Source organism: Periplaneta americana, chromosome 15 (assembly GCF_040183065.1).
Source record: "Periplaneta americana isolate PAMFEO1 chromosome 15, P.americana_PAMFEO1_priV1, whole genome shotgun sequence".
Classification (NCBI taxonomy): domain Eukaryota; kingdom Metazoa; phylum Arthropoda; class Insecta; order Blattodea; family Blattidae; genus Periplaneta; species Periplaneta americana.
The window spans coordinates 159915519-159941878 of record NC_091131.1 but is presented as its reverse complement, the minus strand read 5'-3'; the positions used below and the strand labels follow the sequence as shown (position 1 = coordinate 159941878).

Here is a 26360-nt window from a genome sequence, read left to right as displayed (position 1 = left end):
GCTGCTTAGTTCCGACATGGCAGACAGGTGGCGCAAAGAGCCGCACTGCACTACCGCACAACTTCATAACGTCACTCCTTTTCCGCGTGTGCGAGACAGAACTGTCAATACCTTTCTAGTTTTGTATAGACTGTAGAATCGAATGTGTTACTAGTAGAGCATTTGGTCTTACAAACACTGGTAACACTTATAGTAATCGAAAATCAAGCATATGGAAGATATTTATATGGTTCCAGACTTTTGATTCACCCTGTATAAAAAACTACTACCCTCAAGAACTTACACACTTATCCCAGCATCTCTTTCACTCTGAAAAGTCACCACTTTCTCCCTAATTTTGTCCATGGTCTGGAATCTCCTTCCTTCCAACAGTGATTTCAGTTTTGAGACATGCCAGAAGTCGCAGGAAGACAAATTTGGCTGTAGGGGGACTGAGAGACCTGAATGATGCAATGTTTTGACACGAAACTGCATTGAGCGTAAAGAATGGACAGGCGTATTGTCATTATGAAGCCAATAACACTTATCTATAGCTGAGAAAGAATTTCAGTGTAGTAATCTTTATTGCTTGACTTGAAGAAAATACTCATGGTGGATAATGTATATGTGTATGTATGTATGTATGTATGTATGTATGTATGTATGTATGTATGTATGTATGTATGTATGTATGTATGTATGTATGTATGTATGTATCTAATGCCTATCCATTTCACTTTACGTGATTCGGGTTCTGCATATTGCGAATAGATGGCAGGACTGTGACTCATTTTCATACCTTCATGATAAAAAAAACCGTCAACATGAGCCTGACATTTCTTTGTTGTTTTACAGACTTACACAACTATCAATGGAAAGTTTGGCCTTTTATTTAAAGATCATAGCTTTAGATCAGACCTGCACAAGACTTGCACTCTCTGAGCCGGCTCACAGCTCATGAGCGGAATGCAGATATTAGCTGCGCTCTGTATAAGGGTGGACTGGAAGAAGGGGTGATCTCGTACAAAATATACACAAAAGGAAGTACTATTACGAGTGTTTATGAAATGAATTCCCGTTCAATGTTTGCAAAACTATCTTAAACTATTATTAATTAATAAAGAAATATTTATTTTTCAGAAATAATAGAAATTCTATAGCTACTTAAATGTACAATATCATTTTGTTATATTTTTATTTATCCGGACATCAAAACGATGTTTTATGCTATTGGCAGCTGAAAGGAACAGCAGCCTACTGATCGTAATTAAACCATCAGTTACAGATGTTCGATGTCTGCCTTTATTAAAGTTGATTATAGAAAACAGTTGCTCACAAATATAAATGTTAAGCCAAACATAGCAATCATTTTCACAACCAGTCTGTGTAGTCGTGGATATTATTGCTAATGTTTAGTCTTGTAAAACTCAACAAGGTTAGTAGTATTATTCAAACGATCTTTAGCCCTTAGGTCACATTGAAGATCAATAAGTTCGAGCTGTAAATCGTTATATGTTAAATGTTATATTCCATCTTTTAGATTCCTCCATACTGTACTGTAGCAGTAGGTAAGCAACATGAAACAGTTACTGAGAATAGGCCTACACACTGCACTCCACTAGATAACTGAGTGGTCGTTTCCCTCTCTTCTACCTATACCAAGTCTATGTCATACTGACGAAGCCTATCTTCCTCTCCGTTTCAACGAGCAGTAAATATGGCTTTCCCGCTCCAAAGGAGCACGCGCTCATTGAGCGCTGTTTGTGCAGGTATGCTCTAGACCAGACGTCTCAATAGGACCTCCTCGGAGCACTTCCTCCTCCTCTCTCTCTCTCTCTCTCTTAATGTAAGAGTGGAACAAGATGCGGGAGCAGTTCGTGTATCTCTGGATGACGTCATTGACCGCGACGTTTGAATAGACATCTGCAACCGCTACGATGTTGTGTCCATCTCCAAGGAAAGAATGTCCTTATTACCGCATATGTATTAAGAAATAAAAGCTTTCATAGGGAAAGTGAAATTCTGGGAGTCGCAAGTTTCAGTAGGTAAGTGTTACTATTTTATTAATCTAAAATTGTTACCTAATTTGAATCAAGACCAGTGTAACAAATATAATGAAGTACTGCAGGACTTGAGAAAAGAATTTGAGATCAGATTTAAGATTTGAATAGTTCTAATTTAAAATATTTTTTTTGTGAATTTCTAAGATGTTTTGGTTATTTTTAATTATTGAAAACATTACGAAACATGTTATTTAACTATTATTGTAATTAATATATTAATATTGACATATCGTAAGAATACGTACCTTAACAACAAACAAGTTTAATTGTAATTTTATTATTATTTAATTGAATTTTATTTTATTAAATATAGTATAAACTTAAAACAAAGACAGATACCAAAAACCATTAACTAGAAATGAAGTATTGTTCTTGTCTAGTCAACTGTCCGAAGACAGGTCTGAACCTCACAAATGATACCAACAAGGCACCACTTATGAGGAAACTAGGCCAGGAGATAATGGGGTAGGGTGGCCAGTTCCTTGTGCTTAAATAATTACGTAACATGTATGGGTCTTCATGCTTCAGATGTCTTCTTTTTTGCTCAATATATAACTAGAAAATAAATTTATTATTATTATTATTATTATTATTATTATTATTACTACCGAAAACTACTAAAGAAATTTTATTCCTTCCGAAAACAACCGTCTATTGTGACAGTAAACTCAAAAGTGCAGCTTTGTGGAATTTCTCCCGCAACAGTTACAACTTAGCTCGCTCATGCGTGTGACATGAATCAGCGATCGGCTATCTTCGGGTATTGCGCTTATCTCTTCAGTTGACTACGCTATCTACACTTGCTCTCTCTAACAACTTTCATGCGTTGGCCTTGAGACACCTGCTCTAGACCCACAGCTCATCTCTGTTTTAAGAAAATCTGGTCATTTTTAGCAGTTTCAAGCAAATCCTTTGCACCTTCAACATGAAATTCTTACTGTTCTTGTGACAGGATCTGCAGAATGCATTTAGCAGCCACATGTTTTTCACTAAGATCCTCTGTCAAAATCTCTGAAACAAAAGTCTGTGGAATTCCCATACATTCTTCCAATTCTTGCATTGTCAACCACCAATTTTCGTTAAATGGAACCTGCACGCATTCAACATTTTCAGATGCTCTACTTGTTGAAGGTTTTTCACTTTCAACAGAACAGATCTTCGAAACAACAGTATCATAATTTTATCGGGGACCATCTCCAAAAGCCTCTTAATCATTTGAATAGTTTCTATGAATGAGTATCCGTGTTATAAGTAGAACTTGGTGCAGATTACCAAATCTACTTGCTTAGTCATCATGGATGTGATGTTCACATACTGCACATGGTAACCTGATGGCATCTCACTGCTGAATGAATAGCACCATGGTAGAGTGAATGTTGTTGTTGTTTTCCAATGCCAGGCATTTGACAATAAAGTCATTTCACCTCTTGCACTCCAATATTTTTCAAAGATATTATCATGGCACAGATTTTGAGGTGTTCCGAATCCATTTCTTGGTTTGAGTTGCACAATGGGCAGTTAGGGGACTACTGATATATTCCAATTCTATGCAGGTGTTTGGCCAAACAATCATGGCCTGTTGCCAATCTAAATGCAGCTACAGACGATTTTCGTGGTAAATTGGGAATTAACTGTGGATTATGATGCAGAGAGTTCCATTTTTTCCCTTGCGATTGTGTTATCAAATTTTGTTTGTTGAAGTCTAAGTATGTAGATTTAATAAATCTTTTCACAGAGTAATACGCAGATTTAGTAACAGATCTGTAAGTAGCAGTGCTGCCTTTCTTTGCTAAAGCATCCACATTCTCGTTTCCCAGGATTTCACAATGGGATGGTATCCATTGGAATACAATTCTTTTATTGAGTGATATTAATTGAGAGAGCATTTTAGTTATTTCTGCTGTTTGAGATGAAGGTGTGTGTTTAGAGACTATTGATAGAATAGCTGCTTTGGAGTCTGACAATATAACTGCATTCTTAAATTTATTGATGTAGCTTAGAAGATCCCTGAGACTTTCACTTATTGCAACGATTTCTCCATCAAAACTTGTTGTTCCATATCCAAGAGATCTATAAAGTGAGAAGAGACAGCACATAACACCTGCACTGGCATCTTGTTCTCTGGAGATCAAGCATCCTTTCGTGTATAAATGAAGCCAGTTTTGTGGATTGTACCTAATATTAATTGTCTCTAAAGACAATTGTTTCATTATTTCAGTGTTTACTTCTGATTTCAGTATTTCTTCTGTTAAATTTAGATTATATTCTATATTTAATAGCATTAAAGGGTTTGGTTTAATTTGTAAGTTTTCTTTTAAATTCGGGATATTGATTTTCTGTTTAATTCTTGAACCATGGATATGAAACTTTTTTGAGTTTTCAATCTACAGAGAGGACTGTATGAATGCCAATTGTTTCCTGGTAATCTGATAAGTTTTTCATATTGAATCAGTGAGTGAATGTTCACACATGTATAGTGAAGTTTCCTCTTAATGGCTGCCAAGTTACCAGAGTTACAGGTACAATTACTTACCATAAAAAGTAACAAAATTACAATTACATTTCTATATACAAAAAGTAATTCAGTTACAGGTACAGGCATGGCTATCAATGCACAGTAACCATCCACTACTGTTTAAATTTAGTTCATAACTAGTTCTGCCAGGTCTCCCATATTTCCTGGGGTTTCCTTCATACACATTTTCCTCAGCCTCAGTCTTCCCACTGACCTATTTAAGAAAATTTCTCCCGTATTTACTTAAAGTTCAATTCCCTTCTATCTCGTTAAAATTTCCATGTCACCTGATTCGTTCACATTTAATAATTCTCATTTATGTTTGTAAGATTTCATGATGTAAGCTTCGTCTTCAAAAAGAAATGACCACAGTCACATTACTTGTCCATTTCCTTTTCTCTCACATGACATCATATCCTTGTCATAAAAAATAATATCATGCAGTGTTTATTGCCTTTTAGTGTCGATTTACTCTATAAGGATAGTGAAAGTGACAAGTGTTCCAGGATGTAATGTTCTCACTGGGAGTCTTTTAGTGGCGATCACATTAAAACTGAATTAATTACAAACAGTTACAAATTCCAGGTACATTGTATTGCTGTATCTGGGACAACAGATTGTGTCCCATGGTTCATACTAATGTCAATGTTAATGATTCGTCAGACAAATAGTATGTAATACAAGTTAATATTTCTCCTCGATACAGTTTACAAACATACAGTCTCACTTCTATTATATACCATCTTCTCATTAAGTATTTTCCTTTGGCACTAGTTTAGGAGAAATCACTGTACGCGCACACGCACACACACATACGCATGCACGCGCGCGCACCCACACACACACAACACACACACACACGCACGCAGACTGTATGTCTGCTTGTGCTTCGAATGTGTATTTCTGTGAAAACAAATACTTGCAGCGTCATACAATTGCCGTACAAAATGAAATCAATAATCTATAAGCAAGATATTTAAAATAAATTATTAAATAAGAGATATAAATACAGATCTAATAATGAATTCAATTAATTTAAATAATACATACTTTTAGAAGTTTGCGTATGAGATCCCGAGCATCTGGAGTAAGGTACGGGGGTAAGTTCAATCTTCCTTTCAAGATTTTTTCTATTGTCTTCTTTCGATTCTCTGCTGTAAATGGTGGCTGAAATATGCAACATTATTTGTAATTTTTTTTTTAATATTCAGCATACATCTTATAAGCAAATAAAATGTGACTCAGTAGACCAAAGAGTCGAACCACTACAAACAAAACAAAATTAAGACTGTTTTCTTCACTTATCATCAGAGTATGGATTTTGATGACTTAAAAATTTGCCAAAACTGTCTATAAAAACTTGAGAAGATGACCTAAAAAAACTGAAAAATTAATCTAAAATTAACATTATACATTCGGTGGATGTACCCATTTTTGTACCTACACACTAAGCAAATAGTAATTGCGCTTGAATAATTTTGAATAATTTCGAGGGAAAAATTGTTCCGGGGCCGGGTATCGAACCCAGGACCTTTGGTTAAGCGTACCAATGCTCTACAAAACTGAGCTACCTGGGAACTCCACCAAATACCGATCCAATTTTTCCCTCTATATCCACAGACCTCAAAGTGGGCTGACATCCATCAAGCAACCAACATTGAGTGCACACTAACTCTGTGTGACTTAAATTGTGGTTTTCTGTTAACGAACAGTAACGTGTATTATGCAAATCAAGCTTTCAGGTTCGATACTGGCCCCGGAACAATTTTTCCCTCGAAATTATTTAAATCAACTTTACAGGGAGTTATACCTGAAAGCTTGATTTGAGTAATTGCGATTTTTTCTTTGTCATCACTTTTCACCACATGCTTATGTTCCTCACATCTCAAATTTTGTTTCACAGTAAATCTTTCCTAAGCTTCACAAAGTTCACACAATAATATTGTACCATTTGTTGAAAAAACTTCCTTCCCAAACTCACTACCAATATTTTTTAAACCAGCAGCTATATCTAACCACACTTTTAGCATTTTAGTAGATACCAGTAACTAAGAAACCACAAAAACACACACTCCTGTAACAGCGAGATCCATTGGTGCAACTAATGTGCAGAGACAAAAACTTGCTTACATCAGTGGAATTCAATGCAGGGTATTCATACCTCCGGGGGTTCATGGGGTTGTCTCAAGGGGTACGCATCCCACTGTATGTATGTAAAAATACTGACATATTTATTTTATTATACTTGTTGATAATTATTGTATTATAGTACAGTTTCTCTTGCAATATCAACTCTTGTTTTTCCTTGCTTGAATACCATTCAACGTAAATCATGACGACAACAAGAATAATAATAATAATAATAATAATAATAATAATAATAATAATAATAATAATAATAATAATAATAATAATAATAATAATAATAATTTTTAGTACATCAATCATAGTCTTTTGTTAATTCTTATATAATTGCAATGCAGTTTGCGGGTACGCTATTAAAAAAGATTGAATACCACTTGCTTACACAACCATACATGTTACAGCTTAAAGGAGTTCCTTGCTGTTATGTATGCAACCCAACTGGAGCCCTGCACGTTATTTATTGAAGGTGCAAATGTTAGCTGTACTGAAAAGAAAGGGAAATTACATTTGACACCCATATTCACGATTCAAAAACATATCTCAAAACATCGTTAAGAAAATTATAATTCCAAAAATGGCCGAAAAAGCCCTCAAAATTTAAAAAAAAAAAAAAAAAAAAAAAAAAAAAACACGTAAAACTTAAAAAAAAAAAAAAAACGAAAAATGACAGGAAAATAATTTCGAGGGAAAAATTGTTCCTGGGCCCGGCATCGAACCCGGGACCTTTGGTTAAACGTACCAATGCTCTACCAACTGAGCTACCCGGAAACTCTACCAGACACTGATCCAATATTTCCCTCTATATCCACGGACCTCAAAGTGGGCTGACAACCGTCAAGCAACCAACACTGAGTGCACACTAACTCTGTGTGACTTAAATTGTGGTTTTCTGTAATGTACAGTGACGTGTATTATGCAAATCAAAGTATTCAAATCAACTTTACAGGGAGTTATACCTGAAAGCTTGATTTGCATGACAGGAAAATGACGTAAAATGTACATTTCTGTATCCAAGGTTTATACAGGGTGAAAATGTATTAAATAAGCAGATTGAAGGGAGCAATAGAACACATTAAAATAAATAAAAAACCTATTATGTGTTTTGTAATTGAGTGCATTGTTAATTATAAATCAGCCTGAAAGTCTGCATAATTAGGCAACAGAGCATAGATGACTCACCTAAGGATACATACATGAATCAGGTCTAAATAGCAGCATTTCATCTCTTAGGCCGGATGCACACAGAATCAGACGCGGCATGGCGTGTAGTGACATTTTGTCTGATGGTATTTGTCTCCCATTGATTTCTTCTGATGTGGTGCACAAAGAATCAAACACGACACGACGGTCACAAGCAGATACGAGGAGACATGGAGAGACAACATCGAATGACTGCTAGAAATTCGTCGCGAGGAGACTGTCTTGATAGCTGCAGTGTACTGCACATGAGTTAGTAGTGGCTATGATTGCACGCTTCCATTAACTACAAAAATACTATTGTTGTGTAGTGCACATTATTCAGAATGAACCTCGATGCGGATAAATTAGTTGTTTTAGTATAGGAAAGATATGTTCTGTACAATCTTTGAAACAATATCACGACAATAATGTGGTTTCTAAAAATATGTGAGAAATTGCAAATGAGATGAAAGCACCAGGTGAATAATAATTTGTAGTAGTCTACTTCTCTGCTCTATACTATCACTCATTATTGATTTAATATATTATTTTTCTCTAATGTGAGTCGTGAAGCAGTCATAAACAGAAAATGACGTTTGTGCACTACATTAGTAGTATTTAATTTTAAGACCCTTACAATTGTACAGATTTTTAGGACCAGCACACATAAATAATAATGCCTTAAATAATGCATGTGTTAATAAATGAAAAAAAGCTAAAACAGAAAATCCTATAGATAAAATACTCATTATCAAACCTAATTGTCTTAAAGTAGATAAAGCAATAATTTTCTTCAAATCATATTCAAAATTTGCTGTATTAGGCATCCTTAGGAAATAATAATCAAATAGAATAGAATTTCTCATATAGACAGTCTTCTTTCATTACGCCATTTTCTAGCCTAGACCAGTTTTCCAAACCCACACAGCCAGCAAATCAGTTGTCGCGAGGCAGACCGTGTGAAGCTGTCGCGAGGTGTTGTAAAGCAAAATGCCGCATCACGTCTGATTCTGTGTGCACTCGGCCTAAGTCTATGCAGCAGGATTGCCAGACATCCTTACATACTTATAAATGGCTTTTAGAAAACCCAAAGGTTCATTGCCACTCTCACATAAGCCCGCTATTGGTCCCTATCCTGCACAAGATTAACCCACTCCCTACCATCAAATCCCACCTCCCTCAAATCAATTTTAATATTATCTTCCCATCTACGTCTCGGTCTCCCCAAAGGTCTTCTTCACTCCAGCCTTCCAACCAACACTCTACATGCATTTCTGGATTCACACTACGTGCTACATGCCCTGCCCATCTCAAACGTCTGGATTTAATGTTCCTAATTATGTCAGGTGAAGAATACAATGCTTGCAGTACTGCGTTGTGTAAATTTCTCCATTCTCCTGTAACTTCAGCCCTCTTAGCCCCAAATATTATCCTAAGCACCTTATAGAATGATTAACAATTCACAGACAGCAACACTCAATTATGTTTATGCGAAAATGTCGTAAGTTTGTTTATGGTAATTTCTTGGTGTCTCGTTTTCAACTCATAAAATTATGGTCACCCTATGTCAACAACATTACTTATTTTTCAAATTGTTCATGTTTATTTAGTTTCCAAGATGAGTTATAATATAGGATACCTAAAATCAATTTCAACTGAACAATAAAATATAACTATGGATCTATGACAGAGATACTTACGGCTCCAGTTAACATATCATACATAAGAGCTCCTAATGACCACCAATCTACTGCCTTTCCATGGCCACTGCGAGTAAGAATCTCTGGTGCCCTGTAATCAGCAACAAAAACACTTTTAGCATGAACAAAGGTGTTTACAATGTACAATTTAAAATAAGTAAAAAAAATACATGCGTAATACATAAATTCCCTGAAACAATACCTGGATAAAAAAAAATTGCCCACCTAATTTTACTAAGTACCAGATACGACACACTGTGCATCGCAGTAAACAAGAGTGCCTGTATATATGCTACTTGTGGACAGTCGTGCAAAACTTGTTGTCTACCTGCAAGTGGACTCCCATCAAGACCCCAGGCCATTTTTTTCTGGAACCGCACATGATCCACAAGGTTATGTTACTAATAATAATCAGGGCTGGGATTTATACAGAGTTAGTTAAAAGTCCCGCACCACCTAAATAACTTTTGAGTTGAAGCATACGGTTCAGTGACATGAAACTTGGTATGTAAGGATAACCATACACTAAGAATTCAATAATGATATTACCGAGTTTTTTCTACTTCCGGTTTAACCGGAAGTAACTCCAACTCTCAATATTTCTGTACAAATTCAGTGTTGCTAAATCAAGAAAACAGAAAAGTGTATCGAATATTAAAATAATAAAATACTCCTTCCTTAACAAAAACAAAACAAAGGTAGCTCACCTTCTAAATTATGTGTTCATATTGGTAGCCCTCAGCTGCTTTACAATGTGTCACTCGATCATAGAAACCATTTAAGGAATGATTTAACCAGGCTTTAGGAATATCTTGTACCACTTCCACTTTTATTTAGCGACACTGAATTTGTACAGAAGTATCAAGTGTGAGTACTTTTTGAAAAGCTCTTAATGAGCTTTATTAAATAAATAAATATATATATATATATATATATATATATATATATATATATATATATATATATATATATTGGGTGTTCCATTTAAAATAAGAGAGTTGGAGTTACTTCCAGTTAAACCGGAAGTAGAAAAACTTGGTAATACCATTACTGAGTTCCTAGCATATGGTTATCCTCACATACCAAGTTTCATATTACTAAACCATATGCTTCAAAAGTTATTTAGGTAGTGCATTTATTATTTTAATATTAGATACACTTTTCTGTTTTCTTGACTTAGCAACATTGAATTTTTATAATAATAATAATAATAATGATTTATTTTAGCTGCCAGAGTTAAGGCCGTAAGGCCTTCTCTTCCACTCAACCAGCAAAAAGTGTATATACATATGCATGAACTTACAAAGAATCCAACAATTTGATTGAGATGAGAGTTACATGTATACAAAAGTTATTTACAAATTAAACAACAAAATACTATGAAATACTACAGAAGTATCAAGTGTGGGTAATTTTTGAAAAGCTCTTAATGAGGTTTATTCAAAAATAAAAATATATATTGGGTATTCTATTTGAAATAAGAGAGTTGAAGCTACTTCCGGTTAAACCGGAAATAGAAAAAACTCGGTAATACCATTATTGAGTTCTTAGTATATGGTTATCCTCACATACCAAGTTCCATGTCACTGAATCACATGCTTATTTAGGTGGTGCGGGACTTTTAACTAACTCTGTATGTATTACAAGTCAAGAACAACACCTATAATGCCTTTCACACAACGTAGTTCATATGTCTCATCTTCTTCATGGCTAAAATATTTTGTCTGGGCTCATGTAATGTTTAAATTACCACCAATAACAGTGACTGAGACTTAACAATACAACTAACCAATGTTGCTTAAGAGTGAATGGCTCGTGTTGTTCTGTAAAGCTGTGCTTTCCATGAACTAAGTAGTATGAAAAAGAGTATAGGTAGTATAGTTGAATGATGTGCATCTGCTAGGAGGGTATTTTAAGCTTGGTTCACAAGACTCTGAAATATAACAATAGAGAACTTAGTCATAAGGACTAGACAATGTGTCTTGTAAATAGCAAGCTGAATTGGACGCAGTTATGCACAAGGGATCCACTCACAGAAAGCAGGAACTAAGATTTTTAAGTTCAAAGTTTTCCTTTTGTTTCAAAATTAAACTTACTACAATTTTGAGGCAGATTCCTTCTACAGATGTAACAGGAGGTGGGTTGTGTTATTTTTGTATAATGTACAATGATCTTTCCATGCTTCCTGGTAAAACTATCTAAAAAATCATCATTTTGTGGGTTGGTTCCCTTTTATAGAAATGTATATAATTATAAGTGGCAATTAGAATTGAAGACCATTAACAGTTCAAAAGGGAAATAATGAACGAGAAGAATGATACACAGGGACCGGATTTTTATGTAATTACATAATATATTCCTTTCAACCTAACCGTATATAAATAACAAATCTTTGCGAATCTTGTAATTACCATTAATACATTAAAATTTGATACTACATATTTTTACATATTTACCCCACATTATATATTATGGCTTGGTATTACATAAATCTACATATTTAGGGGTTTTATTCATTTTTACTTCTCTAAAAAGAAAAAAAAAAAAAAAAACTTCTGCTGGGGAAGTTTACCATTTGAAATACACAGATTTAAAAAGCCTTTTTACCTACCCAAGAAAGGATATATTTCGGGACGAAACATAACGTCCTTAGTTCCAGGAAGTAATAGAGGCACTCACCCCATACCACCCACTATAAATATGAGTGAACAAAAGGCAATCCTTCTCATACAACTACCTTGTATTGCAAAAATCACTCAGAAAGTAGCGTTGCCTTCATGCGGAGGAGTGGGACGAGGACGACATGATTTGTCTCCAACTATAATTGTTCTGCACACGTATTAACAAGCTGTTCCCATGCAATTTGTAACCTTACTCACCCTCTTCCTAATTCTTCCAGGGAAAACCCATGTCAAGTCTGACACGAGACTTTCAGGTTATTGCTTGACCTCTTTATTTTAAATTTAGTACACCTATATGGGATTTTCCGAGCAATTAGAAAGTATGGTTCTCGGCTGGAATAATCCTACCCTTCTGAATGAGATAGGAATGTCACTTTTCAAACAACAATTTGTAAATGCCTATAGTTTGAGGTTTTAGTAGGTACTTGTTTCTTACAGGGAGCAGCTAAAATACATGTGTCCCACATCTCTTATTTTCTCCTAATCCAGTAAAGCGAAACAGTGCTTGCAGTACTGTTGTGTCATTCATTTCACTCAATTGTCTAGTTTTAATATTTACAATACCTATAAAGTGCAAGTGAGTTTATCTACTGCTTTTGACTAACTAAAATGGCCCCTGTACCTTCAACCCTAACGACAAAAATAAAATCATGGATTGCAATGGATGAAGCTTTCACTACAGATGGAAAAATAGTAATGTGTCAAGTGTGCGGTAAGAAAGTCGGGTGCTCTATGAAATCACAACTGGAGAGTCTTACCTATCCTATACCTGCCAGATATTGATGTTAAATATTTTCATGATTTTTACATATTTTGGTACATATTCAGCTTATTTTTCTTACATAAATATGTACATATTTCACACCTTGATATTACATAAAAATCCGGTCCCTAATGATATATAATAAGAGTGAGGGGGGGGAGGTATGGCTTGTATTTTTATAAACTGTACTGAGTAGAAATATTAACATTTAGTACACATTACTTGTCTGACGAATCATTACCAGTGACAGAGGAGGAACTACTGGATATGAACCATGTGAACAATCTGTTGTCTCAGATACAGCAGTACAGTGCAGTTCAATTTTCATACCTCAGTGCAATGAATTGTTGCTGTCAAGATGCAGTGAAGAGTAGCATAACTAGTTCATCTTAGCAAACCTTTATTACTTATATTTCAGCAGAATTTCATGCTTAACGAGTCTGTAGTTGTTTCTGCATGTAATTAATGTTTATAGACTGGAAATCCCTCGAAAGAAATTGCACAAAGTGAACCAAACTCAGAGTAGAAAAATTACGTACAATGTTCTAAAATGTTGTGAAGAAGATAGATTTCATCATTCCGCTGCTAAGCTGTAGTTAGAAGTAAAAAGACTGTGTGTAACATTGCCAGGCAGTGTGAGAAAGCTGAGAAGGTCAGAACTGAAATTGGAACTTGAGCCGAGCTCGATGTCTCAACAGATCTACTTCCCTGTTACACCACCAACAGCGTTCGCATTCCAGCCATACTACTGACAGCGCCATCTTTTCCTTTATTTTTTCTCATATAAATTCCTATTGCCTGGTTAGGCGAGTTTTCCTGCTGTCTATCAAAACACGGAACTTAAACTCGGGAACTCGTCATTATGTGGAAAGGTTAAAACTCGGGAACTCGTCGTTATGTAGAAAGGTTGACTTTCAGGAACTAGTCGTGTAGTGAGGTTGACTCAGGAATCTGGCTGGGTTGTATCAGCATCATTCATGTTTTCACGTACGAATTCAGCTGCATAGAGGTAACGTTCTTTGGAAAGATTTTTTTAACAGCAAAATTGCTAGCATACAGAAAAGGTTGTTGTTTTATATTCTTCTTAACATTGCGAGAGTATGTGACTTTAAATTTATTGATCGCTGCTTAACATGTTACTTTTCGTTACGGTAGTTTTGTGGAGTTCATGTGAAGTGGATTCGCGGGTGATTATATATTGGTTCGCATGTGTATAGATTACGCGGAAACTGTGTGTATAATTTATGTCGTATTGAGATTTAATAGTAATTTTGAGAATAGTGGTAATGAGCCTGAGCTATCTGAATATCGTGACGAAGTATGTAAAACGGCAGAAGTCAAATTGGTCGGTCCATAGCTGAGAGTAATTTTGAATTCCAAATTGATCATTCCTTTGTACACGATTTCAGACTTATTGTCGTCGCCCCTTCATTTCTCTCTCTCTCTCTCTCCCTGCGATAAATGGTTAATTAATAGTAGAGAGATCTTATTCTAAGTGGAAATAGTAGTTATATTTTGAGTACATTTGTTTCATGTTTACTGAACGCATGTGGCCGCTCCATTACAGAATATTTTCTTGCAAGTTATCATGGTAATGATTATGGAGCTTATTACTCAAACCTAAATTATAATTTTGAGAGATTAATGGCGCTTTTAGGATCGCACTGTAGTGAAATTGTTGGACATTAATGTGCTATATTCCTTCAGATTATGTTATTATATTATTCTGTCTACTTAACTTCATTAATTCATGTAGCCTATCATGTATCTAATCCATCAATTCATTGTTGTACTGTTATTTATCGTTTGTTAATTATATTCTTGTTATAAATTTGCATTACTTATTTCGATGTTTTTTTCCACTGCGCCCACCCCCAAAAACCCAATGCTTATGAAACATCTGGCGAGGTTCATCCAAAAGGCTGGTACCGATGGCCTCAAACTCCAGGTACAATGCCGTCCACATCTTTACAATAATATGGAACAATACCAGCACAATGCATGAATTGACTGTCACTGATCACTGCAAGTTGTGACTCATATTAAAATATCAATTTCCTTCTCTGAAACAACAGGTGGTAGCAGAAGCTATGATGCACTTTCCCATTACGAGAACAGTAGAATCTCCGTTGTAACGAAAGAAGTGGACTGCATGGTTATCAAAAATCGGATAATCTGTACCATAAAATATTTTCATAAATTATGTATGTGCATAATACTTACAGTTGCATAATTTGAAACTCCTACTGTACTGCACCCACTGGCATCTTCATACCACACACTAAACTATACAATATTATGTTGGTTATAACCAGGCTTCGAGACTTTGGACCCTATACAACAAGTTTACTGTGCATGCACTATAGGTTGTTGACTCGCTGCAGGTAACAACGTTGCTATTTAGAGTAGAGTAAGGTAGTATGGGGAAACACATATGTACATTCTGAAAGTAAATATACATTACACAATGATAATGTCAAAAGAATGTGAGAAGCATTTATTCTCTTGTTACAAGCATTTGTGTTTAATTATACACAGTGTTAATGGTGGAAATAAGCATGTAGAAATTTTAATTTTTTCATTTATCCTGTTGGTCGTCTTTAGGAAGTGCAGTTACAGTACCGAATTGCAATGTACTACAAGATACATTCTCAGTGTCTCAAACGTAAATATTTTTCGGTTATCTGCCAAAGTTTGTACTGTGAAAAGCTGCACTCTACGTCGCATGACGTGATAGTAGCAATACGAAAAAACATAACATCATTGCAGTCTCTAAGAGACAGTCCTTTATTCTTAGGTGACTCTATGTCCACTAATTTGCTGTTTATGTTATACAATGTTACATATCCGTTATTTTTACATAAAATTGATTTCCACTTCTGTTTTACACGTTCAGTACCCAGTGTACTTGGTATCTCAATAATTCTCTGCGTCATTTTCTAAATTAATTTGAGGGCTTCCGTTACCTCTTGCTCTGACTTTTCTAGCCGTATAATAGTTTCAGACACAGTTTGAAAATGGGTTTGTATGAAAACCAAATTATTCGGCAGAGCCTTCATATCCAGAGCGTTTTTCTTTGCGTATTTATTGGCATTCATTCTACAGTACTCCCACCCACTATATGCTTTACCACTATACTCAGTATGCCGTTGTGCAGATTTCCCACTGAACTGCTCTATCGGGTCCGAAGTCTTGAAGCCTGGTTATAACTAATAAGTTGTTAGTATGCCAAGGACAGAAATGTTCATAAAATTACGTTTTAATAATCATAAGACAGAACAAAAAATACAGCTTTTACAAAGAGACGAAAGGTAGGAAGTTAATCAAAAGCATTCATGGCTTTATGCATAAGTTCTAAGGAGAAATCTTTCGAAGTAACTTGAATTCATACTTTCTAGTCTTATTTCCCCAGTATTTTTGCAATTAATCCTGCCATTTCATTTATGTTCTTTTCAGCTAGTGAAAAAGTTATCTCTTGATTTTTTAAGTGTGTTCAGTTACAGAATTATGGCCTCTAGCATTACATATTTGGACATTCCTTTTCTTTTCTCTGCTGCATGCTTCGAATTCCTAACTCTGTTTTGAGAGTGTCCAGAGAGAAATGTTCTAAATGCAAAGCAATATGCAGCATTATTTATAACAAAGTACTCAAGTTAGTCCCATGTCTTACACCAAGAATACTGAAAAGCCCAACTATGGCCTGCTGAGACAGTGAATGGACAGGCAGAAAGTTAAGGTTGAGTGTGTTCACTATTATTAAGATTTTCGGGTGCTTGAGAATGCTGGATAATGCTGGGCAAACTAACACTAGCATTAGGTAGGACTGAACTTTCAGCTTGTGCTAGTCCTTGAAAGTATTCAAAGGTTCACCTTCTTTTCTTCTTGTGACCGACACTGAGGCTGGTGTTAATGTTTTCTGTTTTGAACTCATTATGAAATGTTATGGCTAACTTGATTTCAAGAGCAGGCAGTTTTCTATTTTTAGGCCAGCCATCGTCAACTGGCCTGCATACTAGTTCAGAGCGCCGAGACGCTGGCTGAGGAAGTAGTAGTGTGCAGTGTGTCGAGCCAGGCCATCACAGAAGCCAACTTTCTGGCCATAATTTACAATGTCTTCTTCGATTGTGCTCTACACGAGCATTGACACCTAACATTGACCAGTTAGTGAAGGAAAAGCGAATTAAAAAATCCAAGAAAACTAATGCTAATGATCAGCGAAAATAATTTTTATCATTTGTTATTTACACTGTAATATAATTTAGGCCTACTTCAGTCTTGTAACAGAAACGATAATATGTTTCATATGTTATACATAATAACAAATAATTGGTTCTGTGTTATGTAGTGTCAGGTAAAAAATGGATAATTAATGTTATTTTATTGACGATACTTGAACAAAGGAATGGAATGACATAATTTAAATATTAGTCATGGATTCGATTTGTTTAATATTTTGTAATAGTGAAAATGCACTATAGGTCTGTATGTTCTCAATTACTTTAATATGAAAAAAAAAAACTATTTGCTTTGAAAACCGTTGCAATACATAACGAAAAAGTACAACTTGCTTGTTGTCTTAACTAAAAAGTGATTTAAAAGTCCAGGAAAACGAAATGATAATGAACAGTGAAAATAATTTCTATCACTTCTTATTTACGTTGTAATAAAATAATTTACTTCAGTCTTGTAACAGAAAAGATAATATGTTTCATATGTTATACATAATGGTTTTGTTATATATAGTGTCGGTTACAAGATGGATAATTTATTTTATTGACGACACTTGAATAAAGGAATAGTATGACATGATTTCAATATTAGTACTGGATTTGATTTGTGTAATATTTCGTAACAGTGAAAGTGCATTAGAGGTCTGCATGTTCCCATTTAACTTAATATAAAAGAAACTATTTACTTTCCAAACTGTTACAATACATAACGGAAAAATACAACTTGTTTCTTGTCTTAAACTGAAAAGTAATTTACTTATTATACAGTTCCTCTTAAAATAAATTAAGTACATGCTTCTTCCGTGTTTATTTTTATTATAATTATTAGAGACTGATTAAAAGGGTTGAACAAGTGAACAGACACCACTGCAATCACCTGATTCTCCCCCCCCCCCCAACTCCTGCTGCACAGTTGACGTCTAAGGGCTAGAACTGAGCTAGCGAGCAGATGGTGCCTGCACCATAGTGCACTGAGATGATGACTCCTGTTTTAGGCTATTTTAAACATATTATTATTGATATAGGAGATAAAAAATTTAAGATTAATATGTCCAGATAGCACCACATAAAATATTATTTCTCTATGGTATATGATATTTGATTTATTTCAGTAAGGTAAATAATAATTATTAAAACATACAAGATCGTGTTCTTTTTTTACAGAGAGCCTGAAGACTTGCATTGCAGCCTGAGGCTTATTGTGCTTCTGCATAAGATGTTTTCTTATTTGCATCACCACTGTGTTGTTTTCATATTTCATACCTTACAGTTGGGACTAAAACAACAGTAGAAAATAATAATTTTTATAAATAACTGAACTGAAGAATATTCCAAAGGAAGAAATAATTAAGAATAATTGTACTATGAATAAACAAAGGAATAATGAAAGTAATTTTATAAATTCAATAACTGAATAATCATTCAACTATTCACCAACATTATTTTATTATTAAAATATTTTATCCCAAAGAGGTCGCAATAGTCTATTTGAAATTTGCACATTAATCAAACTACAGTAAAACTCCGATAAGACGCTGTTCAAGGGACCGGGTGTAAAATGCATATTAACCGGGACCACGTATTAGGCGGGTATACTAATTTTGACTTATATACAGAATCTATTAGCATTTTTCTTTATTGAAATACATGATTCATGAAAGGTAATACAGTATTACTCCATTATGTAATTACTGTACTGTAGGTAAAAGACATTTACAATATGTACTGTACTTAATTCTTTCGAAAAAAAAAAATAATAATAATTTATAGTTGTTTGCCGTGTGTGCGTGTTCTCCAAGTCCTCATGTTTACCACACTTCAGTTCCTGCGATTACATCCTCCTGACGTCGCAGCTGTAGTGATTGAGTCGCGACTTTTTATTATCATTCTTAATATCGATGATGGGATTCCTAATGAATCAGAGAGTTGTTTCTGAGTAAGAGTACTGTTCTCATCGTACTTTTATAAGATTTCCAATTTTTCCGACACAGAAAGGGCTTTTCGTTTAACACTCATTGTAATGACATTCACAGACACTTCAATACACTAAAGGACAACAAACTGCCCAGCAAAAATTTCCAGAATTTTATTACGGCCGAGTGAGAAATGACGTTTGAGAGAGGGTTAGCAAGAGGGTGAGGTATTGTAACTGTATGTAGGCTTTAACCACGCAGATAAGGAGTCTAATAAGAGAGTGTAAGAGGGTGGGTATACTAAGGTATGAAGTATGAAGGTTTAAATGCGCACGTAAAGGGTCGAATACCAATACTTTTCAGGTTAATGGCACCAGTGAGTTCAATGACCAAGATGTTTCATTGCTGTTACAGTACATTGCTGAAAATTACATCGAAAATATTATACAAAAACAGCGTATTATGCGGGGTATTTTGTAAAGGCGTTATATATGAAATGTTCAGGGACCGGACAAAAATAGTGTATTATATGGGATAGCGTAATAAGCTTATCAAAGTTTTACTGTAGAGATAATTGCTTTAAGATTTTGGAAGGTCCGACCTTCCTGTACCTCCTCCCCCCAGCTATGGTCCTGTGGAAAATAATGAATGTGGTCAAGTCTGTTTTACCAGTATGTACTGATGCACGTAGTTATAAGAAATCTTTTAAAAGGGAAGTCTCTTTTTTTTATATACGAGGGTCATTTCATAAGTCATGGCAACTGTGTTATATCAGCAGATAAAGTTGCAGCAACGGAAATCCACTAAACATGTTTTAAGTTCACTGCAATGTGCTTTGCAATGCTAGCATCAAATGAGACCCAGGCACAGGAGTCAACAGCCAAGGGGCAATTGAGGAATTGTTTATGCTTGTGAATTGAATTATTCTACTTAAAATGATATGTACAATTTTATATAGCCCAACTAAACTACGTTTTTATATTGACTTAATATGTTGTTTAGCATAGTGATGAATTGTATGTGCTGTAAATTGAATAGTATACTGTATAGGTCAACTGATGAATTTTTTAAGCTTATAAATTGAATTAATCTACTTCATATGAATTGTACTATTTTATATACCGGTAGCTTAACGAAAATAAGTTTGTAAATTGAACTAATTTGATTGTATATGTTTGTATAGCTTGGCTGATGAATTGTACATGATTTTAAAATGAATACTAGTCTGTATAGCTCTACTGATGAATTGTATATGCTGTAAATTGTATAGTAGTCTGTATAGCTCAACTGATGAATTATTTATGATTATAAATTGAATTAATCTACTTGATATTAATTGCACAAATTTGTATAGCTTAATGAAAGTATGCTTGTAAATTGAATTAATCTGCTTACTTTGTATTGTATATGTTTGTATAGTTTTGGCCGATGAATTGTATATGCTTTAAATTGAATAGTAATCTGTATAGCTCTATTGATAAACTGTTTGTTTGTAATTTGAAGTAGTTTGCATGATATGTATTATCAATTTCTGTATATCACAACTGATTGAAATGTTTATGCCTTAAATTTAATTAACTTACTTGTTTTGTATTATACATATAGCTCAACTGATGAATGATCATTTGCATTTGTAAATTTAATAATCTGACTGGCTATGTATTGTATATTTTTAATAGAGTATTTTGATGTAGCTCAGTCGGCAGACTCGCTGGGCTGCTGATCCGGAGCTGCGTTCGGGCTTGGGTTGGATCCCCCTTTGGTCTCATTGAATGATTTCTTCCGAGGTTTTCCCCTACCATGGGACTGAAGCCGGATGGTCTATAGCGAGTCCTCAGCATCACTTCATTTTCCCCCTTTGATTTGATTATCTGGTTGGGTTTTTCCGAGGTTTTCCCCAACCAAAAGGCAAATGTCGGGTAATCTTTTTGGCGAATCCTCAGACCTCACCTCATCATTGTAGAAAATTACTAAATTGTAAAACTGTAAAAATTGTAAAATATTGTAAAAAATTTGTAAAAATTGTAATTGTAATATTGTAAAATTTTGACTTGTTCCACATCTTAAAGCTTCATTGCTCATGTAAGATCTATGGAATATAATAAATGAATGAATGAATAAATAGAAATCATTGTTTTATTATACAGAAAACTAGCTAACACACTTTCAAATAATCCCCCAAGGCTGCCCACATCTCTGCCAATAATCGGGAAGACACTGAATATCATCAGCTGTGTGTGATTCATCAATGTGTACCAGCTGCTGTCGAAATGCTGTTAAGATATCCTCCTTGTTTGCAAAGCATTTCCCACTCAGCAACGGCTTCAGTTGTGGAATGAGATCAAAATTGAAGGGACCAACATCAGGTGAGCAGAGAGGATGTTCTAAGATCTCCCACTCCCACTGCTGACAGAGCTGCAGTAGAGACTGTAGCATTATCATGGAGGATTATGACGTCATTTCCTCCGAATTTTATGACGCAGGTGGTACAGCAGATATGAACGTAGTACTGGACATTGACAGTCTGGCCCTCACAAGCAGGATGACACTCTAGAACATCTTGGCTATCATATTGCTGGTTTAAAAGCAAAACACATTATGTAAAAAAAATATTACTTCTGAGAAAAAGGCATTTGAAATTTCTTGACAAAACTGAATTCTCAAATTATTAATTTAGTAAGTTGTATCTCTTTATGTATATTTCGTTTTCCAATTCTAAGTTTACACAAGTTTACTATAATTGCACTATTGGTTTTAATTTTTTTTTTTTAATTAGGTATTTGATTTCTAATTTTGAGCCATTTCTTGTAATACCTCCTTATTGCCAATTGTTGTTACTAAATAATGTATTTAATTCATTAATTTTAAGTCATCAAGGCTAGTAATCTATCTTAGGAAAATCACATTACTTTCAAGCCTCAAACAAGCAGTATAAGGACTGATAATTTGAGGACATCGTCGACCAGGAAGACCTTTAAGAAGACTGCTAGATGGGGCCGAAACAGGTCTAGAGAGGCCTAATTCGTGAAGAATGATGATGATGATGATTTTAAGTCATCTCTTAGTATAGCTATTTATTGCTTCTCAAATAATATGTTTAATAGCTATTTTATTTTTATTTATATATATTTCTTCCTATAACCATTACAGGTTGTCATTGACAAAGAGTACCATGATACAATAAATATAGAGAAATGCCTTGAGGCTTTATGAAACATATTTTGTTGTTCCAGTGAAAAATAACAAATTGAAATAGATTGAAACACAAAATAATATACGAAGTAACGTCAAGAAGATGTGAATTAAAGTCATCATCCATGTATATAATGCCTGGAAATACCTATTGATCCTTTGCGTGTTTGTTTTTAAAATAATGTGTTCAATCTATAACTAGTCAGTGTATTGTTATTAGTATCTCTTTGTTGTTACCTATTGCTTTAAAAAGAATGTGTTTAACTTGTACTTTTAAGTCAATTTTTCTACTATTCCTTTACTGTTTACATTTGTCTTTAAATCTTTTGTATTGCTCCTACTATTATATATTGCCCTTCAAGAATTTCGTTATTCGTTAGTTGTAAGGCATTACTTGTCTTATTATTTTAATTGTTGTACTTGTTCCTGAATCACGTATGTAACTTGTAGCCGTAAATCATTGCTTGTAATATCCCTTCCATTGTTAATGAATTAAGTATTAATTTGAAAGTGAAAGTCAAACTTTGTTATATTAATCTACTATTGATTATCTTTTTAGGTCGTGTATTTACACTGAAATGGTTAGACATTCTTGTATATCTTTTCCATTGATTATTCCTCAAACATCTCATTAATCTTTAACAGGATCCATTTTTCATTAAGGTGCATTCTTCTACATAATTCATGTGAATTTGTACCTGTGACCACTATTTTATATTATAACTTTACTATTGTTTATTGGTTATAAAATATGTATGATGCCAACTATAACCCTAATATATTTCAGGGTGAAATAGGGTTTATTAAATTGGATAATAATAAAAAAAAAGTTTACACATACATTATGTACGTTATATATGCCTTTTTCTCATAAGTAATATTTTTGACATGTATTTTGCTTGTAAACCTACGATATGCCAAAATGATCATGGCAATCACGGGTGATGAACAGGGTTGACAAGTCTCCCATATTTCCCGGGATCTCTCATATTTGCCCCTAACTTTTAACAGACTCCCGGCTCCCAAATTATTCTTCTCTTTGAGCATATTTCTCCCTTATTTTTTCATAATATAAAAATGTTTATTCTAAACATTTCATTTTGCCGTGAATGATGATTTATATGATAAATTTTGTTGTTCAAGAAATGCATTAAAATGTACAGCTTTTTAGAAGGTAATACTTGCCAGAAATGTGTTTGTGCTCACCCGTTTAAAATCAAACCAATTAGTAATGCTCATACAAAGAGGATGTTTTATTTCGTGAACAATAATTGATGTTCGAAACAGGAGCACGACACATCTAATCAATCAGAGCTGCAAACTGTAGTTTAATTCAACTATTATGCGAGACAAAATCTGTCTCAAAATACTCTTAATTTAAGCCTAGCTGCCAAGTTTTTTAGTAACTGAACTGAACCATTTGTCAATTTTCTATGTGAAATTTTGTCGATTCCCTTTGTCTCCCGTATTTTCTTTTTTTTTTTTTTTTTTTTTTTTAATGTAATGTTTTACTTAACGACGCTCGCAACTGCAGAGGTTATATCAGTGTCGCCGGATGTGCCGGAATTTTGTCCCACAGGAGTTCTTTTACATGCCAGTAAATCTACTGACATGAGCCTGTCGCATTTAAGCACACTTAAATGCCATCGGCCTGGCCCGGGATCGAACCCACAACCTTGGGCATAGAAAGCCAGCGCTATACCTACTCGCCAACCAGGTCGACCCGTATTTTCTTAAAAAAAAAAAAACTTGACAACCCTAGTGATGAATGACAATGCTGCTGCTGCTGATGATGATAATGATGATAATAATAATCATCATCATTATTTTCCCAACAAGTATTAGACCCTAGCATCTGTTATGGTTTCACATAAAATTTCCATACCAACATTTTGCAAGTCTACCCACAGATCTTTGGACCTCTTCATGTGTACTTACATACAGTTTTGGCCATCCTACTTGAACTTATTCTTGGAAAATGGTCTTTCCAATTTATTTGATAGTGATACAGCTGACTTGGTTTTGAGTTCTTGTAAAATATCAGTGTTTCCTTTCAGATTCCATTTTGTATAACCCGCTGTTCTATGCATAAATCACATTTCACAAGCTGTTATTCTGCTTTCATGGCAGACCGTAATTAATGTGTTAATTAAATGCATAACTATATTGTAATTACTATCTGGCTTTCCCGATATAATCCATACACAGAATCTTATTAGTATAACACCTCTCAAGGCAAACTTGGCAGGTATTAGATCTTAGGAATAATATACATTAATGAAAGAAATGAACATGCATCAAGATCTAAACAGCTATTAACAAAGAGAAAGAAAAACATGTGTAGAACACATACCCATATTCCAGAAATCTTTTTTCTTTCATTTTATGCATTTCCAAAATTATATACAAAAATATTAAATTATTTACACATCATCATATCCCTCACGTATTAGACCCTACAGGATCTGTTACGGTCTCATGCCAGCACTTTCGTGGTCTTCCCAATTTCCTCTTTCCTCTCGGTACATAAGTAAGAATCTGTTTAGGCCATCTAGTGCGATCCATCCTGTCGACATGTTTTTTCCACTGAAGTCGATATTGTTGAACAAAATTAACTATAGGCTCCATTTTGAGTTCCTGCAATATGTCCACATTTTTACGGTGTTCCAGCAAAGAGCATCCCACTGTTCGTCTCATGAACCTCATTTCAGCTGTCGTCAGCCTTTGCTCATCAGCTTTTCTGATTGTCCATGCCTCGCTACCGTAAGTGAGGACCGGTCGAGCTAGTGTTTTATATACCTTTAGCCTTGTATGTTTCTGAACATGGGAGGATTTGAAGACGGCGTTAATGACGCCAGTGATTTTTATAAATTTAGATATTTTGTTTGACATATCTTCATCAGTGATGTAAGAGAGGTTATAACCTAAATAGTTAAATGAATTAACACGTTCAATTAAAGTATTATTTATCATGATCTTACTTGGAATTGGATTCTCTCCCGAAAATGCCATGACTTTTGTTTTCTCTTTTGAGATTTCCATATTGAAATCAGAGGCGATTATTTGCAAATTATAAATGGCTTTTTGTAAAGCATCCTGTGTTTTAGCGATAATAACCTGATTGTCGGCAAACATTAGTGTATTGAGAACTGTGTTTCGATTAATTTGAATTCCAGCATGATGACTTTGCCTCCAAATGTATGAAATATGGTTCATATATATAATAAACAACAGAGGGGAATTATTTACACGTACGGTACATTATTAATAGTAAATAACCACATTTTTACTTACATATACGCAATTGAAAAAAATATTTGGTTCACAAATTCTGAAAAACATACATGATTTAAACACACCTACTCGTATAAAAAAAGAGACTTCCCTTTTAAAAGAATTCTTACAACTACGTTCATACAACCACATTCATTATTCTCTAGCACTTCCACCAAAACTAACTCTACATTACACTACAGTAGAGTAAACAGATGTCCCGTTTTTAACAGGAATTGTTAGGAATGTGAATCTTATGCTTGGATGTGGATAGCGAGTAGTTTGAGGTAATAAAGTGACTCGGGTTTGTAATGCTGTGTTGTTGTTTAGTCAACTGTCCGAAGACAGGTCTGAATCCCACAAGTGATACCAACAAGGCACTACTTATGAGGCAACTAGGCCAAGAGATAATGAGGTAGGATGGCCAGTTCCAGATGCCCAAGACAAATTCTCCACTATATACCACATGGAAGACGATCTTTGGGATGCCCCCTGAAAAGATGGACGGAGACTGTAACAGGCCACTAGGCCTAATACCTGCAAGGACGATGATGACTAAGGATTTCAATTAAATTTCCACATTTGTCTATCTGTAACATTTTAGGATCTTGGCTTCCTCACCAGCAAAGGCTGTATTTTTTTTTTTTTTCATTAATGATTTTAATTAAATTCCTACATTTGTCCATTTTTAAAATGGCAAAAGCTGTGAAAATATAATTTCATGAACA

At 34.6% G+C, this 26360-nt stretch overlaps 1 protein-coding gene across 1 annotated transcript in view; it reads right to left on the bottom strand.

Annotated features, from left to right (window-relative positions):
• S6k (Ribosomal protein S6 kinase) overlaps positions 1-26360 on the bottom strand; it is a 78276-nt gene that overhangs the window by 31727 nt on the left and 20189 nt on the right. Inside the window, exons 7-8 of the mRNA XM_069848449.1 lie at positions 9582-9672; positions 5608-5724 (exon numbers count right to left, since the gene is read on the bottom strand). Coding sequence (XP_069704550.1) covers positions 5608-5724; positions 9582-9672 — 208 coding nt within the window. The remainder of the gene's footprint in view (positions 1-5607; positions 5725-9581; positions 9673-26360) is intronic.